The 14352-nt window shown below is 41.7% G+C and overlaps 1 protein-coding gene across 4 annotated transcripts in view; it reads left to right on the top strand.

Moving 5' to 3' along the window:
- SPOCK3 (SPARC (osteonectin), cwcv and kazal like domains proteoglycan 3) overlaps nucleotides 1-14352 on the top strand; it is a 405705-nt gene that overhangs the window by 300166 nt on the left and 91187 nt on the right. For all 4 annotated transcript variants that reach the window (XM_065596527.1, XM_008173177.4, XM_065596529.1 and 1 more), the window contains exon 6: nucleotides 6270-6384. In XM_065596527.1, coding sequence (XP_065452599.1) covers nucleotides 6270-6384 — 115 coding nt within the window. The remainder of the gene's footprint in view (nucleotides 1-6269; nucleotides 6385-14352) is intronic.

Raw genomic sequence — 14352 nt, 5'->3', positions numbered from 1 at the left:
TTGAAGACTATGAACTTTGGAAAACAGTCATAATTGATAGAGAACTGCATCAGTTCAGCATTGATATTGCAGCCTTCAGTGAGACAAGGCTTTTGGAAATTGGATCTCTAGATGAAGTAAATAATCACTTATATTGGTCTGGGAAACCTGACAATGAACCAAAGATAGGTAGTGTTGGATTTGCTGTTAAGAAGTCTGTCCTTAGTGCATATACCCCTCCAGTACCTATCAGTTAGAGGATCATGCGGCTGGATGTGAACACGAACTTGAGAGTCCTGACTCTTCTGTCCAATTAAAAAAACCCAACACTTGATTATTCCAAACAGCAAAAAGATGAGTTTTGTTCTCAACTGGGACAAATAGTTGAGAATGTCCCCACAAAAAGCAGACTCACTCTTCTCGGTGATTTCAATATGCACGTGGGTGAGGATGACACATCATTGGTAAACACAGTACAGGTAGCCTCAACAAAAATGGCCAACTTTGTGCCTCTTGCGAGCTGATAGTCTCAAATGCCTATTTTACCATCAGCAGCTGCAGCAAGGTCACATGGAGGCACCCTTGCTCAGGATCTTGGCATCAGCTTGACCTTATCCTGATCCATCCCAGAAACATTCACGATATATTATATGTTCAATCAATGCATAGCGACACTGATCATGCTGTTGTTAGGGCCAAGCTCCAATTACATCCTTAAAAAGATCTGTTCTATGAAGCCAAAAGGTAAACCTCACCTTAACATCACTAATATGAAGGATTCTCACACTTGAACAAATTTCCAATGTGCACTTGAGCTTGTTTTTGAAAATGATCAACCTGATTCTGACACCTTGTGAGAAAATTTTAAGAATAAGACACTGGCTGCTGCCAAGGATGTCCTTGGAACCACAAAGAAAAAACATTGACTGGTTTGCAGCATCTGAACATCTGCTGCTCCCACTTATAGAAAAGAAAAATCAAGCTCTCCTAAGTCTACTTCAACAACCAATCAAGCTCAGAACTCTCAAGTTTAAGGAGGCTAAGGCTGTGGTTCGGAATGCACCAGAGAATATGCCCAGAAATATTGGCAAAACTGGTGCAAAATTATTTAGATCTGTTTTGAAAGAGGGGACCTTCATAATACCTATAATGGAATTGAAGGGGTACTTGGTCCACTTTGTAAAAGAACAAAAACCTGAAGGCAAAAGATGGTACCATATTGATTGACAGGCAAAAACAGCTTGACCGATGGACTAAGGATTACAAAGAACTCTATTGAAAGAATGCCATTGTCTGTGATACTGCCTTAGCTGCCATTTCCCAGCTTCCAAAAGTGCAGGAGCTGGACCAAATACTGACTCTTGAAGATGTAGAGAAGGCTACCAAAGAGATTGCAACTGGAAAAGCAAGCAGCAGGCAATGACCAGTTACCTCCCGAGCTCCTAAAGGCAAGGGGGAGAAAGTTTGCAAGTGACATCTATGCACTTCTCTGCACCTGTTGGGAAGAAAGCCATATACCCCAGGAACTGAAAGATGCAAAGATAATTACGCTATATAGAAATAAAGGGGACAGAGGAGACTGCAACAATTATCAAGAGATATCTTTGTTCAGTATGGTTGACAAGGTGCTTGCAAGGGTCATATTGAAAAGACCCCAAGTCCTTGCTGAGTCTACCCTGAGAGCCAGTGTGGGTTCAGAGATGAATGCTCCATGACTGACATGTCCTTCATATTGCGCTTGTTTGCAAGAAAAAAGCCATAAACAGGCACCTCTCTATGTAGCCTTCATTGACCTACAAATGTCCTTTGACATGGTTAGCAGGAATGGCATCTATAAGATCCTGTTGAAAATTAGCTGTCCACAAAAGGTGCTTTCCCTATTCAAGAGTTCCACAAGGGAATGAAGGCAGCCATCCAATATGAAAATGAAACATCATCTAAGTTTAGTATTGATGCTGGTATGAAGCAAGGCTGTGTCTTAGCGCCCACTAGCTTTGGTATCTTCTCTATGCTTCTTAAGTATGCCTTTGGAAATGATCAATCTGGCATCTAATTGAATTGAGGATGGCCAACAGCTTGTTTAACATCAGATAAATAACATCAGATGATTCCAGCACAGAAGGCACGTCACCCAGCTTACTATTCAGGATCTCCTTTTTGCAGATGATGCTGCATTCATCTCTAAATTATCTGATGAACTGCAGGTCATGATGAACAAGTATTTTGATGCATGCGCCAAGTTTGGCATGGTGATCAGTATCAAGAAAATTGTCTCATATGTCAATAATGAAGCTCTGAAACACATGGATCACTTCTGCTATCTTGGCTCAATTATTACCAGCTCACATAACCTTGATAGGGAACTTGATGTAGATGTAGAATCTGCAAAGCTTATGTTACCTTTGGCAAACTTACCTCATGTTTTTGAAACAACAAATTGCTAACTCTGAACACAAAGGTGTCTGGTTTATCGGGCTTGTGTCCTCAGTACCGTCCTTTACAGGTGTGAAAACTGAGTCACCTACTCCAAGCAAGCATGGAGATTTCCACCTCTACTGTCTTAGAAAAATCCTTGGCGTTACTTGGAAACAACAGATCACCAATAACGAGATCCTTCAGAGAGCCGGGCCTGCAGTCTATGCAGACTATGCTGGACATTCACAGGCTTCACTGATTGAGACATGTGGAGCGCATGCCTAAGGATTGTCTGATGATAGCTCTGCCCGGTGGCCATCTTAAGAACCACCCACGATGCAGAGGAAGGCCAAAGCTCCCATAGAGTGACAAGATGAAGCAAGACCTCAAGAAATTCAGCATCCCACTGACAATTGGGAGAAACCTGCCCAAAATCATTCAGTTTGGAGAAGCCAGGTTAAGAATGGTTCCATCACCTTGAAGAGCCATCAGAGAGACCAGGCTGAGGCCTGCAGGCAATGCAGGAAACAGAGTGTGCTTCAACTTCCATCTGGTGAGTGGATCTATAGCCACTGTGAAAAAGTTTGTCATTTGGTAAGTGCCACTGACGGACCGACTTTGTCTTGTCTGCTTTCATCTGTCAAGATGTTGAACGGCCACATATTACTGTGAATAGAGGTGGAATGGTTAAATAACATTAATGAAAAGAACTAAATGTACACCAATTCAGAGCCCTCACCCATGCTCTAATTATGTTAGATGAGCATTTTTATTAATATAATAATATAATAAAATAATTTCTTTTAAAACATGTACCTATTTGAATGGAGCACACAGAAGTCTTGGCACCCATGAAAATCTCTGACCAGAAGACCAACCAAAAAAAAAAATCATCTCTTAACAAATGAAATCTCCTGTATTTTACACTATTTGAATTACAATGTTTTGTATTTACCAGGATTTTAAACAGTAAGTCTAATTTAAGCTCTGCAAAGACTTATGCACATGCCTAATTCTAAGGAAGTGGGTAGTGCCATTAAAGACAGTGTTATTAGACACATGCACAAGTTTTTGTAGTTGTTTAATTAAGCTGGAACAATAAGAATTTCAAAGATTTAAAAAATGGAAAAATCCAAATTTTGCACAGAAATATGTATTAAATTTACTATTTGGCGAATTTCCACACTTTCTCACCCACCATTATGGACAATACAATGTGTTCTATGCCATCTCTGCATTGGAATAGTAGAGAGCTGCACAGCCTCAGTAGGAACTCCCAGAAACAGATACCTTCCAGTGCTCTAGGAAGCACAGGACGAGTAAGCCTGCTGTTATACCCTTTAAAAAGGATGAGTTTCTTTCAATGCCAAGCTAGCTCTGCTTGCTGTTGCAGAGAAGGGAGGGGGCATGTTTTGGTCTCTTCCTGATCTTTTCTGAGAGATTAGTTGCTGCTGTGAGCTCTGGGTTTGTGTAGACCTTGATCTGAGCACAAGTGTGGGGTGTCTGGCTCTTGTTCAGGACTGCAAGAGATGAGGATCCAATTGTCCCTCATCCCTCTCTCTCCTCCCCCTCCACCAAAATCCACCGCCTGTGAATCTGTGCAGTGCTGAGCACATTTTTACATAAATTCAAAAATATTGAGATCCGTTTCTTTTATCTCCTCTAACAGTCTTCTTCTGGGGTGCTTTTCTCATATACTTCTGTAAAATGATAACTCTCAGTTTGTCCTGCTCTACGAACACTGGGAACAGTTATGTGACAGAATTGAAAAGACCAGGTGTATAGAGGGTTGACAAAAATCAACATGAGATGAGGGTGAGTTTGAATATGTTTGTGTCTGGCAATAACAGACAGAGTTTACAACCTAAGCTGCTGCTGTTTCCACAAGTCCATGTTCCAACAAATACCTATGCTCCCCCAAGTTGCCATCTTCCTACCCCTTACCTTAAAGGAAGTTAGCAAGAGAAAATCAAAGCTCTTTCCAAGCAGTGTCAGCAGTCACTATAGAGATTGCCAGAGAACCTAGCCACTGGGGTAATGTAGTGTGGTTCAGCTGGAACTAAACCAAATAGAAGATGAGTTGCAATGTGAGAATAGACTTCTGGTGACTTTCTCTGACTTTGGGTGATGCCTCAGAAAATTCCTCCTATGTTTTTCTTTGCCATTTGTACTTACCCTCTGAAATAAAAAAACATTGGGGTTCTATCTCCTCCACCTGACTGAGCAGAGGGAAATCTTCCATCCATCTACTGGAGGACTAAATACTCTCTAGCACCATCTTTTTTTCTGCTTCTTTCACCCCACAAAAGCTCCTTACTAGGTGACTACAGATTTGTTCATAATAGACTGGGAAACCGTCCTACCGATGGTCCTACAGGCCAAAATCAAGAACGGACCTTTGTTTGAAGAGGTTCATGGGATCAGTGTGGCCCTATTTTTTTCTAGCTATATAGAAGAGTTTAACTTTTTGATTAGAAAAATAATGATCATAATTTTATTTTATCCACCTATATGTATTGTCCATGTTACTTTCTTTTTTTGAAATTACATTTCTGGTTTTTGTTTTAGTATTGTAAATGTCAGAATGTCCATAATTCCTGAGCATGTTTTACACACATTGTGTACAAATCAGAAATAAGCAACCTTCAACTTAGTTTTATATTGTAGAAGAGAGAGCCCAACTGAAAGTGTCACTATGGGGAATACATTAAATTGTATTGTCTATGACATACTGGCTTTATTTTGAGTAGGTTATTGTGTTAATAATAGAAATGTATGAATTGTTAAACACTATAAATAGATTCCTATTGCTGTCCTTGCTATCTTATTGACCATTAACATATACAGAACAGGTAGAATCAATATAGTCTGAGCACCCACATGTATTCTTTATGCATGAAGCATAACAGAAGAAAATACTATATCTTTACAGAACTTTAAATAAATCTACTAAGTTGGTGTCAGTAATTTACTATATCTTCAGAACTTTGACATAACATAGGGATTTCATCATACCTGTGACTGGGTGTTGCAGGATGTAAGACAAATACCGGAAAATCTGCACAGGCACCATTTTTACAATATCAGTGGCACTCTTAATGTAGTCTTCCTTGCCTGGAACTATGATTTAGGGAGCCATACTAATATGGCTGCACAAAACAGGAAGAGGCTTATTTCCCTTTACTCTCCTGTGTAGCTATATCAGGGATTGGCAACCTTTGGCACGCGGCCCGCCAGGGTAAGCACCCTGCCGGCCTGGCCGGTTTGTTTACCTGCTTTGTCTGCAGGTTTGGCCGCTTGTGGCTCCCATTGGCTGCAGTTTGCCATCCCAGGCCAATGGGGGCTGCGGGAAGCGGAATGGGCCGAGGGATGTGCTGGCTGCCACTTCCTGCAGCCCCCATTGGCCTGGAGCAGGGAACTGCAGCCCGTGGGAGCCATGATCAGCCGAACCTGTGGACGCGGCAGGTAAACAAACTGGTCCGTGCCAAAGGTTGCTGATCCCTGAGCTATATTATAGTGATTCACAACCTGGCCCATAGTTAGTGTCTTCACATCACGAGTGTTGTACGTGAAGGTGGATTGTGTACATATTACTGAATGTATGTAATTAAACAAATGCATTATTAATAGAGATGAGCCTAAAACAACCACCAGCTGAAATTAGAGGACAGAACATTGCAGCTTGTTTCCATCTTTAATTCAAACTGTAAAGTGCAAAGGTAATATATATTGTACAGAGATTTATCTAGCATTTATAACCACAACGAACAAGAAGTGATGAATGACTAACAAAAGCTCCTTTAAATATTCAATTTTAACTGGAATTTATATTATAAAATATATTTATGTTAATTCTCATCATTCTCTTATTACAGTGCAAATTAGAATATCAAGCATGTGTCTCAGGAAAACAGATTTCTGTGAAGTGTGAAGGACGTTGCCCTTGCCCTTCAGATAATCCCACAAGTATAGGCAAAAATGGTCAGAGGGGTAAGTAAAGGCAATTTCAGTTTTATTTTTTAATTGAGCATTTTTAGAGAGGAATATGATTTAATTAATGGAAGAGCATAATGGAATAATCACTAAAGGGTGATTATTCTAAAGAAAAATGAGATTTTTTTTCTTACAGTGGGTTTTGAAATAGAGTAGAAGACAATATTTTTCAATGCTAACTATAGTGTAAAACCATTGTTGATACTTGTATTATTGTTCAACACAACATGCTTAGCACTGTATAAAACACACAGAAAAACACAGTCCTTGCTCTAAACTGCTTTCACGCTAGAGGTCAAGAAGACAAAGATGCACTAAGGAATCCAGGGTGGGAAGTAACTTAATTTAAAAAAAATATTCTTAAGTAATAAGTAGCAGTAATTGTATTGTTGTTATGTACCGACAACTAGAGGGCATCATGGAAAAGGTGAACTTGTATGTGAGAACTGAATGAAAAGACATTGATGGCTTTCTGAACCAGGTGCACAGTATTTTTGTGAAATTTGGGTCAGCAGAGAATTTGGTTGCTTTGTGCTGCTTCTCAACCCCTCGCGCAGTGGGTAAAAAAGATTTGTGGCCAACCGCTACTAGAGTCTACTGATTCCTGGGTGCTGGAACAGCCCATCGTGGCTGCATGAAGCTGGTGTAAATTATCAGTGGACTATATGAATACTGGTGTTTTGAAGATATTTTTCTCTGGCAACATTATAAAGAAAAAACAAATAGCATTTATGGTCTTGGTGTATATTATTATATCAGTACTTTCTGAAGCTAATTTATTAACTTTCATGGGCTATTTTAAATTATTGTGTAGAGAATTCTTATCACCTCCATTGTAAAAGTTAGCTGCCGATTAAGTAAATTTTTCTTACGGTTTAAAAAAAAAAGATTGGATTAGTTCATTTTAAGTAATGAGTTTAAGTAACCACAATGAACACAGATGCGTGTGCATGCACACACAACCAATTACAAAACTGTGCTAACACATCACTTATGCCTCTGCTTTTTTCTGCAATAACATCACTAAGTGTTATATAAATACTGTCTGTAGTGTAAACTGCTGCACTACAATAAGGCATCAGGGTTTTTTAATTGCATTAATTTTTAGTTGCACTTTGGTACCTTTTATCAGGGCTTTAAAAAATTCTGCAACATCTACTCATCCTAGTAGCTCAGGTGAAAAATACTGAAGCAGGGGTAAACCTCATTTAACTTAATTGGTGCAAGTCCCTGCATGGTTCAGTGATACCAATCACTAGTAACCAATTGCTGATTCAGGGCTATTTCTGAGTATAGACCAGAGACTTCCCCCATGGGTGGAAGAGAGATGACCCTGCCTGGCTACCTGCTTTCCCGCTTGTCCACCAGTAGGCATAAAGTGGAGAATTAGCTGAGAGGCTTCACTCTGGGAGGCCATTTTCACCTCTGCATGTGGTACCTCTGCCTCTGACCCCCATCTTCCCTACAATCAGGGGTGCTGGAACAATTTGTACAGTGGGGATGCTGAGAGCTATTGAACCAAACTGTAAACCCTGTATATGATGGAAACTACTTCAGCTAGGAGATGCAGCAGCACCCCTATCACTTCTATTTCCAGCACCTATCCCTAAAATAAAGTAACAGTAGCATTTAGCCCTCTGCTCCCTGCCTCCCTTCCAGCCCATTCATCTGTTCTAAATTCCTACTTGTCCTGGATGAGTGAATTTTTCAATCACAGCCTACTATTAATACTAAAATTATCTAAATACTGAAAATAAATTATAGGTACAAGTTAGCGGCTTCAACAAGATGGAACTGTTTTTTAATTAGTACTCTTAGAAATGAACTGTTCCTAAAGACTTACCCGGTCGGGGATAAAGATAATTTATGTTCAGTTGAATAGAGGGAAAAGGCAGTGAGAATTTAAAATAATTCTGTCCTGCCAGATTGTGAGGACAAACAGAGTACAAGGTTTTCTTACAGCTGCAGATCAGTAGTACATAAAAACGTGAATGTCATTTCTTTTCAGTGCCAAAGGCCAGGAGACATGAAAAATGTGAAAGTAGGTTGAGTATCATTGCTAGTATTTCAGCTGTCATTTACATTAGAATGCTCCAGCAGTAGTACACTGTGTGTGTTAATCAACCCCCCTCAATGTTTTCTAACAAAGCTCATCTGTGCTTTGATCAACAAAGAGTAATCTAGGGATCATGTTGAAATGGTTGGGAGTGTTTTGTCATGCATCTGCAATATTAAAAAGAATAGAATATGAATCTTCAGGAATATAAATATGAGAAATATGATTACATGCATCTGATGAAGTGGGTATTCACCCACGAAAGCTTATGCTCCAATACGTCTGTTAGCCTATAAGGTTCCACGGGACTCTGTCGCTTTTTACAGATCCAGACTAACATGGCTACCTCTGATAATTACATTGTAGATAGCTCGATTACAAAATATTTTGTTTAATTAAGAAATGAATCCAAGCAACTTTTTTGGCATGAATAAAAAATAAGTTTAATAACAGTATCTGAAAGTTAATGTTACATAATTCACCAAACTGCATGTGCTTGCACGCTAATTTAGTGATGTAGTATGCAGTTTGTGGCAACTAGCTACTTTGACTTAATTTAATTCATGTTCCTGTTCAGCCAAATTGAGTTTAAAATATAAACAGCAGAATTTTCTTCAGGGGGAATTAAGCAAGTTAATAGTGGAATTGTAGAGAAGATGATGAAAATGCTATTGTATTAAAGCCCTTCTGTGTCTCTTTAATAGATTCTCGTGTAACTGTGTATAAGAATTTAATTCTGATAAAAATGTGTTCTGTAGAACTAGAATAATTTGACTTGTATATTTGTAAAAATCCTTCCTCCCTTTTAACTCATTTTACTTTTTTTTCCCCCTGCTGCTGCCCTAGTTTTTCCCCATGAGTCTTAAATGGCAGTATATGCCTGTTTGAATCCCTTCTCTTTTCTGTGTCCAGTACAGTTTCATTTGTACTCTCCAGTCTGTGAATAGTACCAAGTTAACTCACATTGACTGTCTGTTGTTGGGTGCATATTTCTCATCACTGAGCATGTAGTCTGTTGCAACTTAATTATGTGGCCCAAACTTCTTCGGACTGGTCTATATTACAAAGTTAGGTCGACATAAGGGAGCTTATGTTGACCTAATTATGTGTCCGTGTCTACACTACAGCCTCACCGATGTAAGTGCCCTACTACACCGACCTCATAACTCCACCTCCATGAGAGGCGTAAGGTGTATGTCAATGTAGTTAGGGCAACGCAGTATCTGTGTATATGCTGCATCCCTTACATTGGCTGTCGACTGTCTTGTAAATATCACAGCAGGCGCCACCTGCTCCCTGCTCCCCTGAAGAGCTGGGCGGCTGGACCCTACTCCCAGCTGGAAGCCAGGGAGAAAATGGACCCCATACCCAGGCGGAAGCCAGGTCAAGAAGCCCTGGCAACCCCAACCTCCCCACTGGGAGCTGGGCAGCCTTGTCAATTTCTCATCTTGGTGAGCTGAGAAATTGACAAGGCAGGTTTCTTGGCTCCTGGCAGGGAACAGGTTGTGGAAAAGCCCTAAGTGGCTTTTCCTGTTCCCAGCAGGGAACGGGGAGTGGGAGTTGGGTGGCAGCCCACTGAGAGCCCAGTAGCCTGTGGGACAGCCAGGTGCCCGGGGACCAGGCTCTCAGCTCCCCACAGTGCCCTTCATAGGTTGGTGGAAGTGCTTCTAGTGAGGATACGCACCACTGACCCAAAGAGGGTAGTGTGGACATGCACTACCACAGTAAGTCGACCTAATATAGGTTGACTTACATTTCTAGTGTTGGACATACCCTTCTATACTTACGAATTTGACTATTTCCTTTCATTGCACTGTGTTCACTGTGCGTCCAAACCTGCACCTATTATGGTCAATGACAAAACTTTCATTTACTTCAGAGATAAAGGATCAAGCCCCTTGGTTTCTTAATTCCTCCAGATTTTGGAATGTTAAAGTAGATTTTGCCTCTTTACAAAACTTATTTAGTTTTTTGTTTTGTTTTATTTTTAAACATATGTAGGCATTTATAAGATCCTTGTCTAGCCTCAACACTAGGCCAGTCTATACTACTTTGATTGGACAATTCCTAGCCTCTCCACTCTCTTGTAATACTGTGACTCATCTTCTGTTGGGGAACCAGGTTGGAGGGATTGTCATACTTAGTGCTGTGAGTCCAAATGTCAGAGCTAAGGGTCGCGACAGAGTCAGTGCCAGGAATCTTAGCCAACGGTCAGAACCGGATTATCAGGAGTCAAGGAAGGCAGGAGCAGGGCTGGTTCTGAGGCAGGCGCAAGGCTGGGTGCAGGATGGGGTCTGGACTGGAGCAATGAAGGTGCAAAGCCAGAGCAAGGCTTGGAGAGAGATGAGGACTGAGAGGCAGAGAATCAGTGGGCCTGTTCATTGAGCAGCCAATGAGCTGCTGGGATTAGAAATCAGCCTGCTAGCTTCCGCAGCCAATCAGGCAGGGCAGTTTGTCAGATAGCCTAGCTGGCTTGTTACACTGTCAGGAGTACAGAACAGATGAAGCTGTGGGGCATTACTCCTGACTTTTTGTCAGATCTTCATTGTTGGGCGGGGGGTTATTTTTGTTTTGTTTTGTTTTTGATGGTTTGAGAGTCAGGGTGTCAGATCTCTTCTCCCCTTTCAAGCTCCCTACATTCCAAAGTCCTTTTTTGTTGAATCCCTTAGTAGCCCTGGTAGAGACTGCCCCTCCAATAGCCAGGATACAACAGATTGTAGTGTTCCATTCTGAGAGGGCTCACCCCTACATTCAGGTGGAATTGAGTAAACTCCTCCACACACCCCAACATACACCTCAATACTCAGGGTGTTTTTTTTGCTTTGCATTAAGATAAAATTAGCCAGAAACCAAAGTTCTAGAGGTCTAGCTAGCCTGAATAGGCTCTTCGCTGCTTCCCAGCACCAATTCTTAAATTCTATCCACTTCATTCTCTGAGTGATTTGAAGAAATAGCAGTTACTACACTGGACCCATTGTCTAGTTTGTTCTTCGGAATTGCTTCTCTTGCTCCTGACCTCATGCTTGCAGATAGTCACTGCCACTAGGCTGGGAAAGAGCTCCTGCAGGATTACATCTTTATGACCTTCCAGATTCAATGAGTACCACTTGCCCTAGTGGAAATCACAGACCTGATGCCCCCAATGCATAAAATTCAGCTATCGAGTCTAACTCTGGCATCCAATCTCCCCCACTTCAGGGAAACCCTATTGCACTGACAAAGAGTATAATCTAGTGCCCAATAAAACCTCCATCTCTTAATTCGTCCTTTAGTAATAAATTTGGGCTGCCCATGAGCAAAATACCTCCCAAGGGCACTACCTGGGGTGTGAAATTGAAGATGTCCATGCTTGTAGTTAATGCAAAGATATCTTCTTGGCTGTTCCAACCCTCCAACCTACTGCCTATTTAATAATAGTGAATAAAGAAATACCTCTGTTTCCATACAGTGGGGACATCTGTGTTTCACTTGCTGGCAGTACTCCTAAACTACTAGCCAATGGGCTATGAAGTCAGCAAACTTGTCTCATCTTTTGGATAAACCTTTATTTGCAGGAAGGGTGGATTCAAGTGGCCTACCACCTGCAAAGCTGGCTTTAACCAAGCAGAAACTCGTGGGCTTCAGATGGCAATCTGGGAGTGAGGAAGAGCTCCATCTGACAAGACAGATCATGCATATGGTCATCCCCCTGGTGTGCAGGTGACCAGTAGCTTAACTGAGCCCCTCCAGCCGACCCACAGCTAAGATGATGCCCTTCCAAGCCAAAGTGGGGGTGACACTTAAAGAAAACTGCATATCTTTCTTCTTGATTGACCAAACAAACACCCCTTTGAGGCTACAAATGTTACATTTTTGAACATTTTCTTCTTACGTTTAGCATCTATATTATTTTATAGTTCTTTCATTTAGCATATTTGAAAAGGAGGTAAAAAGACATTTTAAAGATTATAGAAACCATGTCTCTGTACTTTGGTGATTGTTCAACCAATGTGACAGGTCTAATTATGGTGGAATTACCTCTGAAAATGTGTCTGACCGACTCTGTAGCCTTATGCCACGTTAACCTCTACAATTAATTGTGGTCTCCTTGTCATTTTCTACAAATTGTTATATGTGGATAGTTGATAATATGCAGAACTGAAAAAGAATACTGAAGACTTAAAGTGAAGTGAGCTGTATTTTTAATTTATTTTTGATCCACAAATTGACAATTATCGCTCTCTGGATAAAAGCTAAAAAGGAAACTAAATATGTAATTATACAGAGACATCGCTCCTAAGCAAAAAATAATGTACCAGAAAGTTTCTGAAATTAGGAGATGGTCTTACTGGATACATACTTGGGTACATACTTGACTAAGCCACATCTGGTTTGGAGGAAGGTGGGAATAAAATGAATACTTAGTATATTTCAGAAGTACCAAAATAGATTAATCTTCCTTTTGAGAGTTGGATAGAGTATAGAACCTAGGATCTATATCTCTCTGATGTGTCCGATACCAGCTGACATGCACAAGATGGGGGAGGTTTGGGGCTGGGTTTGTTAAATGCTTCAATTCATTCACAAAAAGGAATATCAAGGGCAGCTGTCATGCCCTAAGAAAATTATAATAACCAAACAGTATAAATGCAGGGCATGAGAGGGGAAAATGTGGGCAAGCAAAAGCAACTTTGTGCTTATTATTTATTTACTGATACTTTTATTTTGTAGCTATGATGTAGATCAGGATCCCTATTTGCTGTACAAACATAGGACAATAGTCCTACCTCAAGAAGCTTATGTAACCCTTCTGCCCATCTAAGTTGGCAGCAACAAGGGCCGGGTTCTGTATCTAGGGGTTCCGTTTCAATAACGCAATGCAAAACCGGCTCGAGCCCCCACCCAGTGACCTGGGACAATTACATACCACCCCCTGGGTGCCTCTAAGAGGCAATACTTCCCCTCTCACAAGCACGGAGTCTGAGTGTAACAGAAAATGTTTAGTAACATGAGGTAAACGACATCAGCATTAAATTGGAAAAACACCACAAACAGGATTCATAACACAAACCATGAGCAAAAAAACCCACCCCAGCAAGTTGGGCTGTGTCCTTTCCCTTCGGTTCTTGAAACCAGCAACCCAAGGATCACCAAAGTCCCAAAAGTCCAACAATCCCCCAAAGTCTCTGTCCCTGGTCAGTGCAGCCCCAGAGTTCGGGGGGGGGGCACGCAGGGTGTTAAGGGGCACCTTACGTGATCCGAGGTCGACGGGGTTCCGTCGCAGCCTTCACCACGAGCCGCTCCACTCCACCAGCTGCCCCGTGAGCTGCTCCCACCGTCCCACAAACTGCTCTGGCAGCTGCTCCACTCTGCTCACCGACCTGTGAGCCGCTCCGCTCTGCTCCACTTCAGCTGTCCCTTGGGCCACCGCTCCCACAAGGCTCCGCTCTGCTAGCTGCTCCTCCAGCCACTCCGCTCACCGACCTGTGAGTCGCTCAGCTCCACTCCAACCATCCCCACAAGGCTCCACTCTGCTAGCTGCTCCGCCAGCCGCTTAGCAATATAGCTTCAGGCTCCCCCACTAGTTAACACAGCCTCAGTGATCTCAGCTCTTAGCAATTTCAGCTCATAGTAGGGGAGCCCCAGTGCTAGTGCACCATTGGCCCAAAGTGAATTCAGCTCAGCAGTCTGCAACTAGACTTCTAATGGAATCAAAGTTAGCTCTGATATTCAATAGTGGAGAGTGCAATTGGTGTTTCAACCCCTCAGAGAGGGGCCCATACCATCAGGTACAAACACCTGTCCCCATCCTCTCTCCATTCACTGGGTTTTGTAACCCATGCCCCTTGTCAAGCAAGTGCTACTTAGGTAATGGTGAAGGACTCACTCAGTCCTTCTGTCATACAACAGTTTCACTGGCCTTAATTCAC

The sequence above is a fragment of the Chrysemys picta genome, chromosome 5 (genome assembly GCF_011386835.1).
Source record: "Chrysemys picta bellii isolate R12L10 chromosome 5, ASM1138683v2, whole genome shotgun sequence".
Classification (NCBI taxonomy): Eukaryota; Metazoa; Chordata; order Testudines; family Emydidae; genus Chrysemys; species Chrysemys picta.
Note: the sequence above shows the minus strand (reverse complement) of the source record. Positions and strands in the feature narration are given on the sequence as shown.